A 24,000-nucleotide genomic window follows, 5' to 3' on the forward strand; every position below is an offset into this window, starting at 1 on the left:
GCCAAAACAAACAAGATTTGAATTATTTTTAAAATTAAAAAAGAACTCCAAAGAATTATTAGATTTGAATACCATTTTAAAAATCCAGAAAAAATGCACCTGATGATCTGGCCACCAGAGGGAGCTATAATCCCCCATACCCGAGTGGACCCTTAACACAAGAAAGAGCCCTTCAGAAGCCTTGATGGTTAGGGATGCTTCACAATTCCTCTCCTCCAGTGAACTTTACATGGACAGAGGGGTTAAGGGTGAGACACTCCTTAAAGTTAAAGGCAATTGTGGTAACTTCAAAGTAGGAAGGAGCTAAAAGTAATGTGGTATGTGCTGGTAGAGACTTTTTATATTATTAAAATGTATAACCTGAGTATTGCAAAGAATGAGGGGCTTAACAATACATACAGAAAAATAAAATTAAAAATTATGAGATGAGAGGGTAAGGAAAATAGGGGCATGTACAAATCACTGGGAGGGTACAAAAGCAGGATAAATAAATTCAGCCTAGTGGCAGGGAGGGCTCTGAGAACCAACTAGGCCGTGAGGCATGTGCACGCACCATAGTTTGCCAGGTGCGTTAAAAGGGGTGGGAGCGTGGGACCACAGCGGGGTGCGGAGATGACGGTCTAGCAAAGTCCCAACACCGTGCAGTGTGACCACTGAGCACAGTGATGTGCAAACGAAGCTGAGGCCGCACACCTGGGCGAGGTGGGCGCAGAGACAGGGAAAGCTGCCTGCGGGAGATCTCACTGGGAGGCACGGACTGAGCACGGCTGCTGGGGGAGGCGGAGGCCAACGGCTGCCCAGGAGGGCGGTGGAGTCGGGGCTAAGGAGCCAGGACCTTGATCCACCGCAAGGAGTGGCCGCTGGAGGGTCGGCCAGGAGCGGAATACGGTCTGTTTGAGAGGGAGCATTCTCTGTATGCAGAAGACAGACGTGAAGGTGTGACCCTCGCTCAGGAAGCCCTCGGCACAAACACGGAGACCAGGCAGAGCTGGAGGGATGAGACAGCCGAGGACAACTCCCGGGTCCCTAACCTGGATGCCCAGACAGACGGTGGAGTCACCGGCTGGGAAAGATTAGTCCAGAGAAAGACCAAATATTTTGACATTTCAGGCCAAGAGACTGGTTTTGTTGTTGTTTTTGCAGACAAAAGAGCCTGACTGAGGTATATAGTCACTCAAATCTCATTTCTAGCACATGATGGTTCGACTACATACTTAATAAGAGAGGAAATGAAATCACACTGCAGGGAGCCAGTAATCCATTTTGGAAGAAAGGAATTTGCATGTTTTCTTCTGCTGTCCAAACTGCAGATAACATTGAAAATCACTTCAACAAAATTAAAGCCACTGTGTGCAATGAACTCCCAAGGGTTTACAAGTGAGAGTGCGAGAGAGCGGCTATATAACCAACACTATCATTTTCTCACTAGCAAAAAGAAATAGAAACTGTGATAAAGTTATGATTCATCCATTTTGATTTCACAACCAGTTGCCCTCCAACTTGAAACACAGTATTTCTTTCAACTGCTTCTCTACCTTCCCATCTTGAATGCCTAATTTCGAGCATCTAAAAATAGCAGAGACTTTGAAACAATAATCAGTTCTTCAAAAGGGGAAGCACAACAATGTACCTGTAACAGCCAAAGACAGACCTGGAAACAAACCTTGCAGTTTATTTATTCCCCATCCCTCTGCGCAAGCCGGAAGGAATGTTAGCACATACCCACTGGGGCAAGGCACACTTTGCATCACTTGTGTTGATATTATACAGTAGGAATGCCAGTTCTTTTAATAATTTACTGAGGAGTTACACATTGCAGACTCCTTATTAAACATTACTGGCAGTAAGGTCATAAGTTTAAGAAATATTCGGTAGAGAAAAGAGGCAACATTTTAATGGCCACACCCTAAGTTAAACGATGTGTCTGCATCTGCTGGGATGCATTAAATTCAACTTTATTTCTTACTCGTGTAGTTATATACAAAGCACTGAGAAATCATTTTCTCTAAGACAAAAACATTTTTCAGTTGTATTCATTTGCAGACTTTAAAATCCACAGTGCCTATGTGAAACGTTTCATAAGCTGTATTGTAAGCATGCAGCCCTTGGAGAGCAAAGGAAAAAAAATTAAAAGCTACCGCTGCATCTAGGAACCCTACTCCCTCATGCCCAAAAAGTCAATACTGGCTAAATTCCTGTCTGCCACTGACCAACCAACAGCTCAATGAAATAGTTAATCTGGAAATCATGACCGAATAATACTGGCACCCCCAGTTCTAAATACATATGTTATAGAGAATCAATAGCTTATACTCTCAGGGGCGGGCAAACTCTGTGGCCCACAGGCCACTGGTACATAGTCAAGCCCATTCATTTAGATACTGTCCTGGCTGCTTTAGTCCTATCTTGAGAGACTGTAAGTCCTGCAAAGCCTCAACTATCTACTCTCTGGCCCTTTACAGAAAAGGTTTGCTGGCCCCGATTCAGACTGCCTGCAGCAGCACTTAGGAAAGGTTGTCTTTACCACTGGAGAACCTGCCAGCTTGGTTAAACTTCTAAGGCAGTCTGAAAAACTTCACTTTCCAGGTTCCTGCCCTAAATATAAACATTAAATAGAAATAATTTTATGAATGTTTCTTAGAAGATGCAATAATCCAACATACGAGATTTGGATCTGAAAAATAATATTTTGGGGTTCCAGAGAGATACATCTAAAATGGATTTTTTTTTTTAAATTGGGGTATAGTTGTTGTTTTACAATGTTGTGTTAGTTTCTACTGTACAGCGAAGTGGAGTTCCCTGTGCTATACAGCAGGTTCTTATTAGTTATCTATTTTATACATATTAGTGTATACGTGTCAATCCCAATCTCCCAGTTCATCCCACCCCCGCTTTCCCCCCTTGGTGTCCACACGTTTGTTCTCTACATCTGTGTCTCTGTTTCCGCCTTGCAAACCAAAATGGATTGTGGAGCGTGCACTTGGAAAAGCAAATGGAAATGCAATGTTGAAAATTTGAAATGCAAATTTCTTTTTAGGTATAACAACTTTTTCACCTTCAGTCGTGCCATTTCTGCCAGTGCAGGTGCACCGTGAGCCCACCCTCAAGGCCTCCTCCAGGCTTTACCACTGAGAATAAGCTGGAGAGTCAGCCCTCACCTAAAACACTCGGGAACCATTAACAGACAGAGGAACGTCTCCCTTATTCCTTCAGTGGTGAAACTATAGCATACACCCTCCGCCATCCGAACGTCAGACCTCTCTCCATGCAATACGTACTGGCCGTGCTCCTGAAGGCTCCATTTCTGTGAAATAAATATTATCTTCATTGTCTTACACATCCCCAAACGCTTTCACTTCTGACTCATCTCAAGTTGGCAACATTCCCTTCCTTATAATACTTTAGGCTCCTTACATCCTTTCCCATCACCAAAAGGGGAACTTCTGGGAGACAAATATAGAATAAACTTTAGGATCAAGCAAGAGTAAGGCTACCGGGGTGAGCTGGGGGGACACAGGCAGCTGAGGAATGAAAGACAGGAAGGAAGGAAGGAAGGAGGGGAGGGAGGCAGCCTGGCCGGGGTTGGGTGGGTAGATGGGGCGAGAGGCAGAGGAAGGATGCTGGAGCCCCGGGACACAGTGATGTCAGGCAGAGGGTCCAACCTCACCACTCCCCAGAGGCATCCTCAGACTTCCAACCCCCACTGGTGCCCTCTGTAATTCATTATGTTAGTGGATTAAAATACTGCCCACGGCTCTTCAGCTGCTTTTTAATTTTTCCATTTTCTCAGGCTCCACTGTGACCAGATGAACAAAATTTATCAAGCATCTGCTACGTGCGGGGCGCTCTCATCTTCCTAAAACGCATCAAATTCCCTGCCCTAGAGACTCAGGGACCAGAGCATCGTCCATCACTGATGAAGGTAAGGGCAAGACATCCTGCAATTTTCCCTCCTCTCTGTATTAAAGCAGGTGGCAGAGCCCAGGCCCTTTAGGTGACAGATGCCAACACATTCATGTGTCAGGAGTTGAGGCAAAGGGGGGGATTCTGAACAAGGGATTCTCATTAACATAACAGCAGGGAATGGTACATAAATGTGGCCCGTCTACTTCACGCCCTTATTTACCAAAACTGGAAAGACACAAAGGCCAGTCTATATGGGTATAGTTTAAAACTGATCAGATAGTCCCTGAATTCTGAATCAGTGCATACTCCAGCATAGCCTCTTCAGGGAGTCCAGGTCATTCTAAACATCCATTCTTACAGCACTGGCTCTAGGACAGCAAGCCTGGGGCTTAAGGCAGGACGGAGACGTGCTTGCCCTGCGCACTGACCCATCTGCCACTCCTCATGTTTCTGTCTGGGAAACCTGGTGGCCTGAACAGTGTGCAAACGGTGATCAACATATTTTAAGAGGATGTTGCAGGGACTTCCCCTGGCGGTCCACTGGTTAGGACTCCGCGCTTCCACTGCAGGAGGCATGGATTCAATCTCTGGTCAGGGAACTAAGATCCCAAATGCCACGTGGCATGGCCAAAAAAAAAAAATTAAAAATTACTTTTTTTATAAAAAGGAGGTTGCATCTGTTCATCCATTCAAAGACCAGGAGATAAGCACAAATATACAAAAAGCCGTGTGCCTGCTGCAGAATTAGAAGAGGTCTTTATTTGGGAGGAAAGGGTTAATACCTTTTAACGTCATTTCAGGGTTTGGGGGTCAGGGGAGAACAATGAGAATAAACAGTCTGAGAGCTGGGTGCTCTGTGCTCTAGCATGACTAACTGTAAGAGCTCTTAGGTACAAGGATTTTAAGACAAATACTTTTGTCTTAAAGTATGCCCAGAGGCCATTAGTGTTGCTGTTGTGATTCTCAGCAATGCCCTAGATAGCTAAGGCTGCTCCAACAGGCCTCCAGAGGGAAAGGGAGCTTTGCACAGAGCTGGCAGATCACAAACACAGTGTCAGCAGAGCGTAAGGGGCCAGGTGTGCCTCAGGGAGGTCAGCACAACACACAACGAAGACCACGCAGGGCAGGGTCAGCACCCAACGCAGGCGGTCCCTCCAGGGACCTCAGGGCCAGGTCAGTGGGGGATACCAGCCACACACAACACAGCAGGAGGTGTGGGGTCCATGGTGGCCCCAAGGGCACGGCCCTACCCAAAGGGCGCCACTAGCACACAGCTCCAGCCACGCGGCCTCACAGGAACACGGGCCAGGATGTCTAGGTCGTCGAGATTCTCCAGAAACCTAGAAATCTGGTTTTTTAATACGAAGTCTCCCAAACGTTGGCTCAAATTTTTTATTTCTTTGTTTTAGTGTTCCACGGGCCACAGAGACACACCTGTGGGTTCAGTCTAGAACCCACACTATACAAACCCTGACACTATACAAACCCTGGCCTCATCGTGTCCTAGAAGTGCTGACAGTTAGCAAGGGGACCCTCAAGGTACTTATGGCCTCAACGTTTCTCAATCTGTAAAAGGAGGAGAGTTCTTTTGTGCGCTGTTTTCCAAAAGGGGCAAAAGAAAAAACAATTTCTAATCCTTTGGGAGAAAAAGCAAATTAGTGTTTTAAAATTTACATGTATCTAGTGCCAAACTATCACCTCACCCATTTCTTGCTGGTCCCCTGAGGGAAAATGTAATTTAACAGTGGAGGGAACAGACTTTAACCCAGGGATGAATTTTAGCATCATCAGTTACGGGACAACCAGATGTTGGGTCCCTCCTGATCAAATAGCATCCCCCATTCCTGTCTTACAAGTTTCAACTGAATTTGATCAACCTTTTAGATCCAACTCCTAAGGTACAGGAAACCCAGGAGAAAGAAGAACACATTATATGATACCACAGGAAACAATCAAATGTGGTCAGAGAGACGACCTACTGACCCCTCAAGGTCATTGAAAAAGGGGAGCGAAGACTGTTCTTGATTAACAGGGTCTTAAGAGACCTCACAGCTAACTGCAATATGTGATTCTCAACTGAATTCTGGTTTAAGCAGCCCACTTGTAAAAGGCATTTCAGGGCCGGTTGGGGGAATTCAGATAATGGACCAGGTAATAGAGTCCAGCAGGCAATTATCGTTAATTTTGTGAAAACTGCATGATGGTTATGAAGGCACAGGGTTTTTGTTTTTTTCTCCTAGAGACACAGGCTGAAGTATTTAGGGGCTAAGTGTCATAAGGTCTGAATGATCCCTTTTGAATACTTCAGGAAAAAAAAGATTAGATGCAGCCAATGTGGCAAAATGTTAACGACTTAAATGTAGACAGTGGGGACTGGAGTAAGCTGGTGCCACAGAGCTGTCATTAGGTGGCATTAAGTCCCCATCAGTCTCAATTACTGGAAGACAGAAGGATTTTCTTTTTTTACCACATCCCTCCAATGCCCGAGTCGTATGTGTTTTAAATTTTAAATCACCAGCTGCCAGAAGAAAAAATGAGAGCAACCCAAACAGGTCTAACTTGAGGTTCAACCCACACAATAAAGAAGCAACTGTGAAATTTGGGTCCTGAAACTTTCTGCACGAACGCATCAAATTCTGGACTTGGTCTGTCTTCGCCAGCATTGCTCAATTTTAAGGAGCAGCTTTATATAGTCTCCAAAGCATTCCACCCGCTGTAACCTCGAATAAAGACTCTGATCATAATTAAGGAGGAAAGGGGGCGAGGGTAGATCTAAAACTTGCACTAAAATGATCCTATTCAGTTACCACTTCAGCCTATGACAAAAGGTTAGATGTCTTAAGATACAAGCTTACCTGAAAAAGAATACAGTTTGAAATGCGAAGAGGTATTTTAAGTTTTTAAAAAAAACAGATCTTACTTATCTATTCGAAATCTAATACTTGATGATATTCACTCACAATTCTAGGCACTTGATTAGCTGCCACCACACACACTGGCTAGTTCTTTAAATCTGCTTTTTAAAAAATGCCTAGTCATCCAATCTAACAGTCACCTAGGCCAACGGCCCATCCAATGGCTGACCCTTGGCCGTTCAAGATGCGTATTAACGCACCATGGGAAAGAGCTCTGAAGTCAGATAAATCTGGACTCCGCTGGTCCCACCACTCACTACAGAGTGGTTTCATCCCGGGCTGGTGACAATCTCTCTGAACCTCAACTTCCTCACCTAAAAATGGAGATAATTATTCCCTCTTCATAAAGGCAGACTCTGATGACTTCATAGCACGTTCCGTGCACTAGGCCAGCCAACCTGGAAGGACTCAAAGTAGTCTGTAAAGAACTTGAGAGCCTAGGCTCTCAGTCAGCTTAGCTCACAGCTCTAAACCTTACTAGTCGTATATAGACTTTGCAGCCTAGGCTCTCAGTCAGCTCACAGCTCTAAACCTTACTAGCGGAATATAGACTTTGCAACTTCTCTTTCTTGCCGTGTTTTCCTTGTCTGCAAAATGGACAGAAGAATAGGGCCTGCGGCATAAGGGCTTTGGGGAGAATCAAACGAGCTCCTGTGTAGATAGGTCAGGCCATGCCTGGCACGTAGGACGCACTCAATAAACAGGAGCTATCATGACTCGCTCCCCTCCTTCCTTATACCCCATTTTAGGAAAGTATGACTCACGGACCCCAAACTGCACACATCGTTGTGGCCAAACAGCAGGACTCATCCCTGCCACATCAGAAAGTACCTAAAAGCCTCCCTGGGAAGTGAGAGTGGTCCCACCGACCCCACCTGTAACTGCCCGTGAAGAGCCCGGCCCACTGCCTCTACCTCTCCTGTCAGGAATGACAGCCACGTGCTCCCCAACCCATGACTCGTGCCAATGGCTCCATCCTGACCCTAAGACTAAGTGGTTGGTGCAGGGTCTTGACCTTCCATGGCAGCCCCAGCTCAGCCTCATGCCCCCCAAGTAGAAGTTTCTATATCCACCACCACAAGCAAGTGTGTTCCCTTCTGTGGGCTTTGAAGCAGTGATTCTGCAAAGACATCAGCATCAAACGGAGACCCTTCCTGCCTGCCATCCCGCTGGCTCCCCGAGATGCTTTTCTGACACCAGCCTTCGTGCTCACTTCCCTCAATCCCTCCTCCACGCTCACCTTTTATCAGAGTCCTAGGCGGGCCTCCTCCACTGGTCTACACAGACCCTTTGTGAGAATTACAAAAAGCACCTGCCCTGGATGGCAGGGTGGGGGTGAGGGAGATGCCTGATGAGCTAAGGGCACCTCTGAGAATTAGAAAAAAGTGACCCTTCCTCCAGGCTGGCGACCCTGCACCATAGCTTAGGTTCTATCACTAGATTCTACTATTGAAGTCAACTCAAGCAACTGCCCTGTGCCAGGATCTCTCTGGGCTTACAAACAGGAACAAGAGCTACAGCCTCCGAGCTGAGACCGGGGCTGGAGGGAGGGGGAAACTTGTGGAACCAGGACAGCCTAGGCACAAGAGTTGCTTTCTCCTCTTGAGCTGGGGAGCCCAGCAGAGGTGCTGCCACATGAACTGGACCTGGAGAGCTGGGCGAGCAGTGCCAGAAAGGATGTAAGCAGACTCCAGGCAGAGGGGGAAACACCCGCAAAGGCAAGAAGCAGCCCGTTCCACGGCGCACTTAGAGGAAGGTGAGTTTTCAGTGAAGGGGCAGGAAAAGGAGGGAAGGGGGGAAGAGATGAGGTCATCATTCACTCTTTCCGTAAATATTTCTTGAGAATCCACTATGTGCCGGTATCGTGTAAGGCAGGGAGAGTAAAAAATAAATAAAATAAACCCTAGCTGTCAGAAGCTAAAAATGTAGTCTGGGAGAAAGAAATAGTTATAATCATAAAACAACAACAGAGGGACACATAATACTTCCGGGTTGTAGGGCATATGAAAGACAGGAAGTGATCTGCTGGGGAACTGGGAGGGACCAGCAGAGGAGATGACCGGCACAGCTGCCTGGCAGGTGAGGGTGAGGCCAGGGGTGCAGAGGGGCGGAGGGAGCAAAGGCAGAGTGTGCTGTGTGTAGGGATGGGGGGGCGGGTTGTGAAGCAGGCAGCTGCCAGGGTGGGAGGGCGTGGCACACTGCGTTACAAAGGGATGTGAAACCTCCACCTTAACAGGAAACTGGGATTTCAGCCCACAGGCAAACGCAGATCAAACCAGGCAAGGAGGGGATGAGGGGATTCATCTGGCTAGGTCTGCGCCTCAGCTCAAACGCTCTGCGGCAGGCTGGAGGGTGGGAGGTGTGGACATGTCGGTGGGTCATCAGAAAGCGAGTAGCGACAAACCATCCACCGTAACAGCATCCAAGGGACCTCCCAGGTGGCGGTGTCACCCTGATCCCCTAACGCTGCACTTTGTCTCACGAAGACAACCTGTTTCCAAAATAGAAGTGGGTACCCCTCTTGTATGCGGTGTTTCCAGCATGATTTTACTCCCCTTTTGATGTGTTATTGGCGTTTTACACGTGGCCTACTTTTTGAAGAGTCTGATTTTCTTTTGGCCAATCTTAAGACAGCAACAACAAACGCTCAAAAGCCTTGCACAGCGTTTTTTTTCACAGTATGGATCTTAACGGTTGGGTGCCTCTGACCCAAGGTGACCACCGCCTCCACCTACATCCCATGTCCTGACTTCCCATTTGATTCAGCACGTGTTGCAAACAAAAGTGTCCCTTGTTTAGATGACAGATTATAGGATTGCCCTTCTCCACCTGAAGGTAGGGTCCAAAAGATAACATCTTTCTCTACTGCCGCAATTCTCCACACAGACCAACTGCTGAGAAGTTCCAGGGGAGCAACAGCTCAATTATCAAATCTTCTTCCAATAAAGGCTCTTTTTTTTTTTTAAAATAGCTGCACTGTGATGCTTGTGGGGTCCTAGTTCCCCGACCAGGAATCGAACCCAGGACCCAGCAGTGAAAGCGCCAAGTGCTAACCATGGGACCCCGCCAGGACATTCCCAACAATAAAGACTCTTTTAGTAAAGTGAGACTTTGCTGGATGGAAGCTGGAAAGTGATCCTGTGTCCTCAGCACTGGATTGGGACAGAGAGAGCAGGTAAGGAGAAGGGCATTTCAGGTGCACGGTGAGTGGAAAGTTTCTTTCTTTTTTAAAAGCTTGGGCCAAAGAAAATCAGACTCTTTAGAAAGGTAGGCCATGTGCAAAATGCCAATAACACGTCAAAAGGGAGGTAATACCATGTTACAAACACTGCATACAGAAGGTACCCGCTTCTGTTTTGGGAAAGGGTGGTCTTCATGAGACCAAGCTGAGAGGTAGGCCTAGAGGCCAGGGTCCCCCCGCCGATGCCAGTCCTCAGCGCTGGAGCCTCAGGCAGCCTCTCCTCAGGCGCCCAGGAGGGCACTGCTCTACCCTCCAGCATCGCCTACTCCGACCAACATGCCCGGCCCTCCCCCACCCTCAGGCCACGTGACCCAGGCAGCCTCCTTTGACTCCAGAGACTGTAAATCCGTCTTCCAACACATCCAAGCCTCTATCTGATTTCTACCACTTCCAAGTGCCTGACGCTGCTGCTGAGGAAGACTGTCCTTCCTCCTCCATCCATCAGGGCTCCCAGTGCCTACCCAGCCCTCCTTCTGTGAAGGGAGAATCAGGGTCCTGGAAGACACAGAGGTGGAGGGAAGATTCAGTGACAGGCTGGGGGAAAAGGGGGGCCTGCCGGCCTGTGGTTCGGAAGGACACAGAGAAAAGGGTCTCACTCCAGGGGACAGCGCAGAAGACATTACAACACCTGCCGCACTCACGGCTACTCCCCCAGGACACGTGAGCGCTGCCAGCCAACCAGAGTCATCTTGGGGTTCTCCCCGACCCCGCCCGCCGGTGACGAGAAAACTGCTCTCCTTGCTTCCTGCTAACGTACTGTGACAGAGGTGGGTTGCAAGGATGTGCATGAGACAACGTGGAAGAGACCGCAGGTCACTAGGCAAAATAACGAGGCAAGAACTGTCGCCACTCTCCAGGGAGATGCCAGTGCCGCGGGACGCTGCATGGTCACCTGACCCTCCAACTGGCACCCACTCACTGGCAAATGGCTGCTTTGAGCGCTCTGGCCCCTGAGACAGGGGGAGAGGGAAGGAGGGAGGCAGGCAGGCAGGGGTGTGTGTGTTGAATTTATTAAGCTAAGACAGTGAAGGGCAGAACGCAGATTCAGAGCTTCTGCTCATTTTCTGGCACTCGGTTCACGAAGCCACAACACTGAACATCCTGAGGCATTATCTATAATTCCTCTCAGCCCTGCCCCGAAGAAATGACCCTTCCTCTTTTCATATAAATGTAACAATTCAGATCTGCTCGGCACTTTTACGACTTGGAGCCCAATTCTGCTACCAATCTTAACCTCAGAGCTTCTGAACAGGCTAAAAAACACAATCTGAATCAATTTCATTTTTTTTTATGAAGAGTTTTGGACAAAACAAACCAAAAATGAATCGAAGGAAACGTGACTGTAATATTCCAAATCCAACTTCTTCCTTCCAAACTCTTAACATTTGATGCAAAGAGCCAGTGAGAGCAACAGGCATTTCTGACATAAGAGCACAGTCTACTGGCCAGCATGCAAACATTGAAATTTAAAAAACAACTGACCCAGTCCTGTTCGTGGTGCTCTGTGTGTTAAGCAGTAGAAGAAAGATGCTAAAAAGTAAGATGTCTCTGTCTCCAATAAACGTCTAATTTAGTAAGAGGCAAGTGAAATGCTACAGCATTAGCGCAGGCGCGTGGTAAACCGCTCAGGGTGGCTTCACAGTCAAATGAGAGAGAGCCTGCAGGTGGGATGTGCCTCCCCTGCCCCTCCCCACCCCATCACCTGCAGCTCAGGCTGATGGCAGTGCCCCAAAGCATGCGGTTTCCCAGTGACACAACTCAGAAAGCTAACCCTCAGTTAGTCATCTGGGGCACACGTAAGCATCAGAAATTTAAAAAAATATTTCCCTGATATTGGAACGTCCATCAATTTTACTTATTTACAGACAGACCTCGGAGATACCACAGGCTCAGTTCCAGAGCCCCGCGATAAATCGAATATCATCATAAAACGAGTCACACGAATTTTGGGTTCCCAGTGCATAAGTTATGTTTACACTATACTGTAGTCTATTAGATATGCAATAGCATTATGTCTTTTTTTAAAAGTGTAAATACCTTAACTTAGAAATACTCTCTTGCTAAAAAATGTCAACCGTCGTTTGACGACACAGGATTGCCACAAACCCTCCATTTGTTAAGAAACAGTACTGGGAAGCGCAACAAAGTGAGATATGCCTGGATTTATTTTTGCTCGTTAACGCAAATCACATTAGTAGCTTACTGATTTCTTTGCTAGACAAAACTCAAAATGGGCATGGTAACAGGACAGAATATAAAAGAGGTGTGCCAACCAACGGCAGACAAGGGCTTCTGCGCGGTGTTGGGAGGATGAGGTTAGCTGGACAGAACGAGGCCTCATCACTCAGGGTCTCCAGTGTCAGGCTGAGGCCCTGAACCCGAGCGTCACTACGGGCAATGGTCCCGGAGACTCACGGGATGACCCCGTGTTCCAATGTGGTGACTCTAGCGGCCAGCACGGCCCTCTGGTTCAACCCCATCAGGTACCCAACTGGAAGAGAGCGCTGAGCAGGGACCGGGGGCCTCATAAGTGACTGGATTTAAATAGTAACCTTTCCTGTTTCCATTCGACAGGGAAGTTGGACTACATCATCTCTAATATATCCTTTAGGTCAAAAGTTCAAAAGGGCTTTCTTCTCTGAAATCTGGTTCAAATCCTAGTTCCAAGTAGCTCTAATCCTCACTCTGCTACCAGTCCAGCAACTTAAGGCAACACACTGTCAAGAGCCAGTAGGGCTGACTGAAAGATACAGGGATACCAGGTGCTACACGCAAAATAGAAAAGCTAACTAAAACAGCCAGAATGATGAGGCTGTGAGTGCTTCCGTAAATGCCACAGAAATCACCAAGTCTCTTAATTCCAAAATTACACATGCCAAAAAATATCCAGTTCTCCCAGGAACAAAACAATACTTTGTTTCCCTCAGCTAGGGTTGTTTTTTTTAAAAAAAAACAAAAAACAGGAATATATTAAAATGAACACAGACATGCTCTTAAACTTATTTTTCTACTGCAGAAAAACAGAAACATCTGAATCGAATTTCCTCATGAAATCAACCTGTAGGAAGGCCAAGCCCCCTAACTGCCTCTGTTGCACAAGGTCTACACCCCTGCAAGAACGTGGTCCCTGAACCAGCTGCAGCGTGAGCATCACCTACTCCATCAGAAACTCGGGAGGCAGGGCTCAGCAATCTCTGCTTTAAGAAGCACCGCCCCGCCCCCGCCCCCGCCGGGTCATTCCGATGCACCTGAACTTGAAAAGCGCTTGCTTAAACTCTCTTCAGAAGCCTACCAGATAACAAAGCAAACATACCTGGCTCCGAAGATGTCCTTTTTGGCGAGATCAATTCCAGAAACAACCTTCACTCTGAGGATACGGGACTCTCCCTGTTGGAGAGGGAAAAAAAGTAGTTTACAAAATGGACTTTGAATCGATCGTTCTCTCAGCCAACATGCAAAGTCAATGATTACTCTTTACGCATAGGCGATCCTTCCTTACGCTGAAGTTCAAAAAGCAACATTCCAGCTCTGAAATCCTACAACCCTAGACATTTAGAGCATCCAAGTTAATGAAGCTCAAGTTTAATTCAAACTAGGTCATGCAGATCAATGATTCCTGCCACAGACAGTAAATATTTCCCAGCTGTACCAAGAACACAACCGCACACACGAAACCACCTAGATAAATGACCAAGTGCAATAACATACCATAAATTTCATAAATAATTCCTCCTTTGAAGTTAATATATTTGTGTGTGTGGCCTGAGAGAGGAATTTCACATGGTAAAATATTTCCTCAAAATTACGGTTTCAAAATGTTGGTGCTGGCAAACAAAAATAATGTCTCATTCCAGTAAAAAGAAATAAAAAGCATCATCCTAAACGGAAGTCACCCCAAAACACCTCAGAAAACATTCATTCATTCATCCCATCCACCTGCTTATTTATTCATTCCAATATTTTCTAAGCAGCTCCTATGGGCATTGAGCTTGGACGTGAAATATAGACATGGATATGCTGACAGTCTACTGAGAGTGATGGGCAGACGATAGCACAGGACCCTGTGATGGTACCATGCCAGGAGAAGTCTAGTCTAAGGGCTAAGACATTCAGGAGAGATGAGATGGCTTAGGGGGAAGGGCAGGCAGAAGAAGTCCAGGATAACTCTCAGAGTTCCAGTTTGGGCCACTACGTCTTAACATAAATTGAAACAGAGGATTCGGTTGAATTCAAGGTGCCCTGTGAAACAACCAGGTGGGAAAAAAAAGAGATGACTAAACAGATAAATGGGAGAGAGATCTAGTCTGGGCTAGAGACTTGGGAGTTATCAGTGTAGAGCTGACAGGTGGTAGGTAGAGTTCAAGATCTGCGAGAAGTGATCCAAGACGAGTGAGAAGAAAAAATGGCTAGGGATGGAGCCCTTGGGGACCCAAGTGCTGGGGGCAAGAGAGACGTAATAGGAGATTCATCTACCCGCTGTGTTTAGTCAAGACACAGGTGAGGGAAAGAAACCCTAAATGATCTGTACGTTACGTCCTGTCAAAGAAGATGAAGGCAGGGTGAAATAAAACATGGAGAGAAAAGGGTGCTGAACCTTATCGGTGAGCCGCCCAGATCACGCACACATACAGGCAATCGGAACCCATGTTTGAGAACCTTTACTTCCCAGGATCCTTCACCCTTCCAACCATCCACCCCCGACACAAGGCTGCCCACATGCAAACACAGCAAGGGACACCAACACGTGTGTGTTTATAATTCCCTTTCAAAGGAGGCCTGCATTGAAGTCTGGCAGGATTTAATATGTTTGGCAACCTTCATGAAAGGATTGAGCCAAGCCAGAGACCCCACTAAACAGGACCTAAAGCAGGACCCTACTACATGGTTTACCAAAGCTCCCAGGGTTACATGCTCTTCCCTTGGTCCCTTAAGAAGGTGCTGAGTGCCCTCCCCTTTCTCTTACACACTCAGCTCACCACCCATCACCAGGGATTCTTTCTTGGCACGTTATCTAGGCTAAGGCTCTTTTCTGTTTCTCATAGCAGGCTGCACCCCACAGCCATCATTTGACAGCTCCTAAGGCCTACTCAGCTCAAGGAACGCCACAGTTGAAGTATTTTTACACGTGGATCAAAATTCGGCAACACGCCTGTGGCAGTTCCTAGTACACCTGAGAAGAGCTTATGACCCACTAGTGCCCGTAGCATACCAACTGAGAACCATGAGTTAAAATGAAATCCTCATCAGCAAGGCGAAGAGGTTAAGACTTTACTTGGGGGAATAAGGAATCATTCAGAAGAAGAAATGAGGAAAAGGAACAGCTGGAGAGGAACTTAATTTTTCTGTCTCCCTGCCTCCCCCATCCCAACTCTCTGCCCCTCTCACCAATGACAAATATTGCAAATCAGCAATTCTCCCAGACACCACTGTGCAGAAGGGGGACAACGGCTGCAACCCCCAGAGGGTGGATACTGTTAAAGGAAAGCGCTACGTCTCCAGGCCCGTCCTTGATGCTGGCTGAAGCAGATGTGTGATCTGGCGACAGAAGGGTGAAAGGACCTTTGCGGAGGAGGATGGAGGGTCTACAAAGCAGTAACTCTTCCAATGACCAACTCAGAGCAACACACCTAGTCTTGCACTTGTGACTGATGTGGGAGCAATAAAGAAGGGATGGTGTGATGAAAGCCAAACTACAGTCAATCACAAGTCACAGAGAAGAAGACAAGAATTCTGGTTAGAAATGGTCTCTGTCTCACAGCCCTTGGGATTCTCGGAAATCCTGGGCAGAATCCTGGACTTACCACCAACTCCAGAGGGGGCTCAGAGGAACCTTGTCTGGATTCTAAGGAATAGGGTGAGCCCAGCTAACACCCAGGCCCCTTAGGTTTAACGTTGGGCGAATGTTCTTACATTGGACAGACCCACTCTGCAAAAGCATACATTTTAAAACTCAGGGAACATTTATACAAATAAATGAATAAAAATAAATTTAAATGAAGGGATACCTAGAATTTTTTATGGAAATTGATTTATTCATTTAGTAAACATGAACATCTGTTCTAAGATCTAGGGATACAGCAATGAAGACAGACAAAACTCCCACCCCCTACCCCTCCCAGCCCACCTTGCAGTATTATTGAGAGTGTGCTATACCAGATCCCTCACCTACATGGGGAAACAAACCAGGAGGGTCTGAACACCTTAATATTTTGTACATACACCCATTCAGTAAACAAATTCTCACCTAGGAATCAATCCTAAGAAAATAAAAATAAAATAAAAAAATCCATAAAATTCCCCCAAAACTAGCTAAATGGAGTCATCAAAACATTTTTTTAATTTAAAAATGTAGGGGCTTCCCTGGTGGTGCAGTGGTTAAGAATCTGCCTGCCAATGCAGGGGACATGGGTTCAAGCCCTGGGCCAGGAAGATCCCACATGCCACGGAGCAACTGAGCCCATGCACCACAACTACTGAGCCTGTGCTCTAGAGCCCGTGAGCCACAGTTACTGAAACCCACGTGCCTAGAGCCCATGCTCTGCAACAAGAGAAGCCACCGCAGTGAGAAGTCCGCGCACCGCAAGGAAGAGCAGCCCCCACTCGCCGCAACTAGAGAAAGCCTGTGCTCAGCAACGAAGACCCAATGCAGCCAAATAAATTAATTAATTAATTAAATAAAAAGCCACAAAAGTAGACAGTTAAATATTCACAGCAATTCCGTGCAATGGGCTATAACACTGTCATTAAAAATACGTGAGAAACCATAAACAAGACGAAAAGATAACCCTCAGAATGGGAGAAAATATTTGCAAATGAGTCAACGGACAAAGGATTAATCTCTAAAATATATAAACAGCTCATGCAGCTCAATATTAAAGAAACAAACAACGCAATCCAAAAACGGGCAGAAGACCTAAACAGACATTTCTCCAAAGAAGACATACAGATGGCCAAGAAGCACATGAAAAGATACTCAACATCACTAATTATTAGAGAAATGCAAATCAAAACTACAATGAGCTATCACCTCACACCAGTTAGCATGGGCATCATCAGAAAATCTACAAACAACAAATGCTGGAGAGGGTGTGGAGAAAAGGGAACCCTCCTGCACTGTCGGTGGGAATGTAAATTGACACAGCCACTATGGAGAACAGTATGGAGGTTCTTTAAAAAACTAAAAATAGAATTACCATATGATCCAGCAATCCCACTCCTGGGCATAAACCCACAGAAAACCATAATTCAAAAAGACACATGCACCCCAATATTCACTGCAGCTCTATTTACAATAGCCAGCACATGGAAGCAACCTAAGTGTCCATTGACAGATGAATGGATAAAGAAGATGTGATACATATATACAGCGGAATATTACTCAGCCATAAAAAGGAACGAAATTGAGTCATTTGTTGAGACGTGGATGGATCTAGAGACTGCCATACAGAGTGAAGTAAGTCAGAAAGAGAAAAACAAATATCGTATATTAACGCATGTATGTGGAACCTAGAAAAATGGTACAGATGAACCTGTTTGCAGGGCAGAAGCTGAGACACAGATGTAGAGAACAAACGTAAGGACACCAAGGGGGGAAAACCGTGTGGGGGTGGGGGGTGTGTGTGCTGAATTGGGCGATTGGGACTGACATGTATACACTGATGTGTATAAAATTGGTGACTAATAAGAACTTGTATAAAAAAAATAAAATTTTAAAATTAAAAAAAAATGAAGCAGAGGTCCTTGGGGAAAAAAAAAAAAACGTGAGAATCTGTCAAGACCTTCATTCATCCCACAAGTATGTACTAAGTAGCCACCGCGTGCAGGACTCATTATCTGGGGGCACAGATGGGAGCAAGATGGAGTTCCTCCCGCCTCAAGGAACCCACAATCTAGAAAACAGAAAGATGGAATACAAGCATATACAAACAAGCCAGATGATTTCTGACGGTGGTTGAGTGCCTTGACAACAACATGACAGTTAAATAGAAGTAACTAAGTAGAGCGAGAGGGGAGGCTATCTATGACTGGTGGTTGGAGAGGTGACACTGAAGCTGACGGGTGATGGGGTGGGGGGAGTTTCACTCAGGGATGCTGGCAAGTCCCACCGCCTGCAGAGGGCAAGTCCAAGAGGAGAGGCCAGAGGGTCAGCAGAGGGAGGGAGGGCAGTATGGCCGGTGGGGTCAGAGAGCCGAGACGCCAGCCTCATTAGAGGGTGGGCATTAATGCAACCATCTTTGGAAAGTTTCAAGCAGGAGAGTGATAAAATTTCACTTCAGTTTTTAAAAGACCCCTTCAGTTGTTGGGGGTCAGCGACTACAGGGGAACAAGAACAGAAGCAGGAAGACCAATTATAAGAAGATCTGGCAAGAGACGGTGGGGCTTCACATAGGGTAGAGATGGAGAGGGAACCAGATTTTGCACACAAAAGCATGTTCGAAATAAACGATTTGGTTTCTTTTGAAAGTTTCAAAACGGTTTACACAACTGAGTTAGAGAGCAGCTCGTGGTTCAACAGACGGTTTCCCTTTTTGACTCGGACCTGCAACTAGACTACGTTTCCCAGCCTAAATTGCAGTCATGTGACCAACTTCTGGCCAATGAGATGTGGACAAAAATGATGGACACATTTTCCAGACAAGGTCCCCCCACTCACCCACCTCCATTCTCTTCCCTGTTCCCCCCGCTCAATGGAGAAAATCCTGAAGGCCAAGAAGGGGGAACTCCATGAAAGGAGGGGAGTGGAATAGAGCATCCCCTGCCTCACCCTGCCCTGTCCACCACCACCTACTGCCCCTTCCCAGACAGTGAAGCGGAAATAGACTGGTACAGTTTATTCCCACTGAAAACTGAAGGTTGCTTTAGCAGTTAGCCTGCCCTCGCATACGATACAGTCTCATTTTAAAATAGATCAGCTCAGTGCTTTGTGACCACCTGGAGGGGTGGGATACGGAGGGTGGGAGGGAGGGAGACTCAAGAGGGAAGATATGGGAACATATGTATATGTATAACTGATTCACTTTGTTATAGAGCAGAAACTAACACACCATTGTAAAGCAATTATACTCTAATAAAGATTTTAAAAATAAATAAATATCAATTACATATATGTACAGGAAAAGCCCTAGAAAGGATGATGGTAATAGTGATTACCTCTGGATAACGGATAACATCTTTCTGCATATTTGCGTTATTTTCCTTTTGAAACATTAAATATTTTTGTTTGGAAACTACATTTTTGTAGAAACTTCAGGAAATACATAAGAAAAAAAGGAAAAATTTAAAATCACAGGCTTAGGCAAACAGGCTTCCGTATTTCTAAAATGAATAAACCTTTTGTCATAAGAAAACACAGCTACATGTTGTATTTTAGCCAACTCACAAAGGTATAGAGCTGTCTATTTGGAGGATGTGAAAAGGGTCCTCTTACGTAATTCGGAGGCAACGGCTGGGAGATAAAAGGTAGAGAGGGCCTTTAATGAGCGCTTACTATTTACAAGCAGCTGTTGCAGGAAATTTCACTTTGCTCCAATATTTAGGGGCAGGAGAGCAGGAAAGAGAAGGCTACTCTATAAAAATAGTTTTTTACACGTGGGTTTCAGACATACAGCAAAAACTTCTTATCTTTGTTTCCTCCAAATAACAAGGCTGCACACAGATAAGCAGCCATCGTCACTCTGTGAGGAAACACATGACCAGGCATGTGACTCATTTATCAGATGCAACGGGCCCCACGCCGAGCAACTGTACTCTCTGAAGCATTTTATTACTTTCATAAAATCTACGCATGACATTTTGGTCCCTGGCTATGACTCTGTAGAATTAAATATTTAACTAAGGTGGCTTATGACAGTGAAAATATTATTTGGCAATGGACTGTATGAGGCAGAGAAAGCAAGGCAGAGAAGAGGCGAGGCCAGATAACCACAGGCTTTCCCATGACTTTGAGGGGCTCCTCCCATTCTATTCATCAACTGCCCTGCATTGTTATTGTGTCACAGGGAGGATTCTCTGCACTTGACAGGTATTTTTCTTTCCCACTTAATTTTCTAATTCTTCATCAAGACATTAAACAAGATAAGGTGCTCAAACCATAAGTGAGTGGCACAGAGGAAGTCCGTACGCCGGGTGGTATTCTGAAGGCTCATTTTGTAAGTCAGCTGTTTGCAACTCGGCAGCCCGCTCATATAAACTGTGTGTAAGTGGTTACCAGATTCCCATGCCCACCCACAAAACCTATTAAATACATAATCTGTCAAAATCGTTCCTGTGGTAAAATAAATCTCAAGGGCAACTCAACACAGGCACTAGAATTTACCCTGTCTCCTGTGAATCTGCCTTGAGAAGATAACTTTTATATTGATATTTGATTCCCTATTCTTAACAACGGCAGATTCCCCCCACCCCGAAAAAAGAAAGTTGGTATCTGGGCTGGGAACTAGTGTTGTTACTCCATAGGGATCCACTGTGACCCCATGTGTCACACACACACCAGCTGTCCCTGTGGATGAGGAAGTCCTAAGCCAGGGACTTACATCTTGATTATTCTCCCCTAAATTAATTTATGTCTTTACCTTCCCAATTCTACAGTATATTTATAGTTCTAGTTATTACCCATGACACTTGCAGTAACCACTCTCTAGATTAAGAGAGATAATTGATATTTTTTGTACCACTGAAATATCTTAAGTTCTATATAAGTCAACTAATTTTAGTTGCTTTAAAAAATAAAACAACATATGGGAAGTGTCCACATAGTGCCTGCTACCCAAGAGATACTGTTAATCTCCCCATTCCTACCTGGCTCTCGCCCTAACTAGGAGACAAGATCCTGGGCCATACATTTTTTTAAAGTTTCCTACATCGACCCATCTTCCCCAAATCACCCCACGTTCCTGTCATCTCCAACTCTTGTTATATCCTGTCCTCTTTATCTTCTTTCTGCCTTTTCTACCCCAATTCCTGCCCCCTAAACCTTTTCCCCTCTTCACTCTCTTGAGGGGTTTCCCAACCTTACACTGCTGGTAACTTCTCTCTCTCTCTCTCTCTCTCTCTCTGTGTTCTCCACTTTGACCTTATGACACATTCAACCAAAAAAATGTGTTGAGTGATTTATGTTCAAGGAATTTTTGCTAGCAGAAAGGAGGAGCTCAAAACTGAACAAGATGCATTCTTCTCTGCCCCTCGGGGCCTTACAGTCAGCTGCAGAGGTTAGTACACACATACCTGAAATATGCCTATAATACAGGGGTGAAACAGAGGTGTGAGATACGTGTGGGGAGAACAAAGATAGAGGATGGAAAATGAGCGCAGCCCAATACCAAGCCTACACATCCAGCTGAACCTCAGATAACACCAACGACAGCAAACAGCCCGCACCTACGGGACCATCCACAGTAGCTGTTCACCACTGTCCGCCCAACACACAACATCTGAAACTAGTGGAAGTCCCAAGGATATCAGTTCCGGAAAAAGCTACAGAAATATAGGATTCTGTGCAACCTAAATTTCTTAACCTCTACTAGATTACAGCCATTCTTAATGTCAAATGGAAAAGTTAACAAACGGGAAGAAGTGAAAGGATGGCCCTCCAGAGCAGAGTCAATTTTAATGCACAAGGTGACGGACTTTCAGAAATGATGTTGTGTGGCTTTAAAATAGGTCCATGAATTCTTGAAATTCTGTTCTTCAAGAGGCAGGGCTTAATTTCTCTCCCTTGCTGGGGGTGGATTTGGTGACTTCTAACAGACTGTGGAGGAAGTGACGGTGTGTAACTTTGAAGACTGGGTCATAAAAAGCAAAGCATTGTGTCTCACTCCCCCTCTCAGATCACTCACTCTGGCTGGAACCAGATGCTGCCATGTTGTGAGGACGCTCAGGCAGCCCGATGAGAAGAAAGGTCCATGTAGTGAGGAACTGAGGCCTCCTGCCAACAGCCATGTGAGTGAACCGTCTTGGAAGTGGGTCCTCCAGCTTCAATTAAGCCTTCTGATGACAGCATTCCTGGCTGACATCATACTTCAACTTCATGACAGATCTTTGCATGCTATGTGCCACCAAGGCATGAATCAGAGCCACCCAGCTAAGCCATCTTTGATCTCTTGACGCACAGAAACTGTGAGGTAACACACGCTTGTTGTTTTAAGCTGCTGAGTTTAGGGATAATCTGTTACACGGCAATAAAGAACTAACGCACGTGGAGAATCCCATGCAATAATTAATGGGAGCCTGATTTCTCTCTTTGCTAAATTGAGATTTTCCTATGCATCAGGACAATGTTTCAATACAAGGAAAAAACACCAGTGAGAAGAAAGACCACTGCCTGTATTTTCTAGCACGTAACAAGCAGTGGCATTTTTAAGGCAGGATTAACAGAATTTGGTTGACTTGCTCAATATAAGCGCATTGGCTACATTACTTTAAGTAGTATGGAACCCCCATGCCCTGTTAGTACAGTCAAAATCTGAAACTGGGACAACTCCAGAAAATTTCAGATACATGATCGTAAGTATGACATTAAAAAAAAAAATTCCAGAAAGAATGGTGATAACATGAGTGTCACTGTGAAACTTACATTTGTCTTTCAAAACCAACACTCAGGGCTTCCCTGGTGGCGCAGTGGTTGAGCGTCCGCCTCCCGATGCAGGGGACACGGGTTCATGCCCCGGTCCGGGAAGATCCCACATGCCGCGGAGCGGCTGGGCCCCGTGAGCCATGGCCGCTGAGCCTGCGCGTCCAGAGCCTGTGCTCCGCAACGGGAGAGGCCACGACAGTGAGAGGCCCGCGTACCACAAAAAAACAAAAAAACAACACTCATTTAAATTCACCCCGTTTTCTTCATTCGGCAGCCTCAATCTGAGTTATCACTAACAGCGGGATGGTCCGTCAACCAACTAACATAGCCTCAACTGTTCCTTCTTCTAATAGTTACCGGATGCCTGTTATGTGCCCTGCTCTATGTCCTTGCCGTTGATGTGTGGCAGCTTCTCTCGTCCTAATTCACCTGCCGCCTCACTAGCCCAATCTTTCTAAAATGTCTGTTCTCCTTGCTCCAGTGGGACCGCCCCATGGACAAATGGACCCAATTAAAACTCCTCCCTGAAGGGTCACCACAACCTGCTCTATCCCCAACCTACCTGTGCTCTTCATGGGGACCTAACTGCCCTCCCCTCTGCACCTGCCCAGACAGCACCTATTCACGCCCCATGGTCTGCTCAGGTCCATGTGGTTATTCAACCAAAAGTGCTTACTCTGTCGTGAAAAAAGTACAAGGAATAAGGAATCAATAAGACAGTTCACACCCACAGAAATTCACTGCCTATTTATCAGGAGAACAACATACACATGTAATTACAAGATGACATGGTAAGTTTAATAAAAGCAATGGATGGTATTCTGCGGGAACTCAGAGGAGGAAGAAATTAGTGTTCGTGTGACGGGTAGGGAGAGGGAAGTAGACTAGAAGGCTGAGTAAAGCCCCAGATGAGTAAGAATGAGGAGAAGGAAAAGCATCCTTTCAGACAAAGAGAGAAGCATGAGGGCCCCTCCAGATGGAAAGAAGGTTAGTGAGCAGGGCTATGGGGGAAGGGAAGAGTTGTCCCGGCCTGGTTTCATCCTCTGTGCTGTGCAAGGCAAACACGGTTAGCAGGTGAGGGACAGGTTCGCCAGGTGACAAGCAGAGGACAGAATGAAGGGAGGTGGGTCCAGAGAGAAGGACAGGGAAAGCAATGACATGGGCTGCTACACTGTCTGACAGGTGAGCAGCACAGTGGCCCTGGATGGAGGACAGGGGACTGGTTCCAAAGCTATTGCTGGGGGAGCAGCACGGATTGGCGACAGACTGGCTTTGCAAGACAAGGAGACGGCATCAAGTCAGGTTTCCAGTTTCGGTGCTAGTGGGGGAAGATGCAGTCAGATGACAGAAAACAAGGGAAGAAGAGC

General features: G+C 46.1%; 1 protein-coding gene across 3 annotated transcripts in view; it reads right to left on the minus strand.

Moving 5' to 3' along the window:
- Positions 1 to 24,000, minus strand: part of NEDD4L (NEDD4 like E3 ubiquitin protein ligase) — a 342,926-nt gene that overhangs the window by 220,478 nt on the left and 98,448 nt on the right. For all 3 annotated transcript variants that reach the window (XM_067698964.1, XM_067698965.1, XM_067698967.1), the window contains exon 2: positions 13,376 to 13,449. In XM_067698964.1, the coding sequence (XP_067555065.1) occupies positions 13,376 to 13,449 (74 nt within the window). The remainder of the gene's footprint in view (positions 1 to 13,375; positions 13,450 to 24,000) is intronic.

This window comes from Pseudorca crassidens, chromosome 12, assembly GCF_039906515.1.
Source record: "Pseudorca crassidens isolate mPseCra1 chromosome 12, mPseCra1.hap1, whole genome shotgun sequence".
NCBI lineage: Eukaryota > Metazoa > Chordata > Mammalia > Artiodactyla > Delphinidae > Pseudorca > Pseudorca crassidens.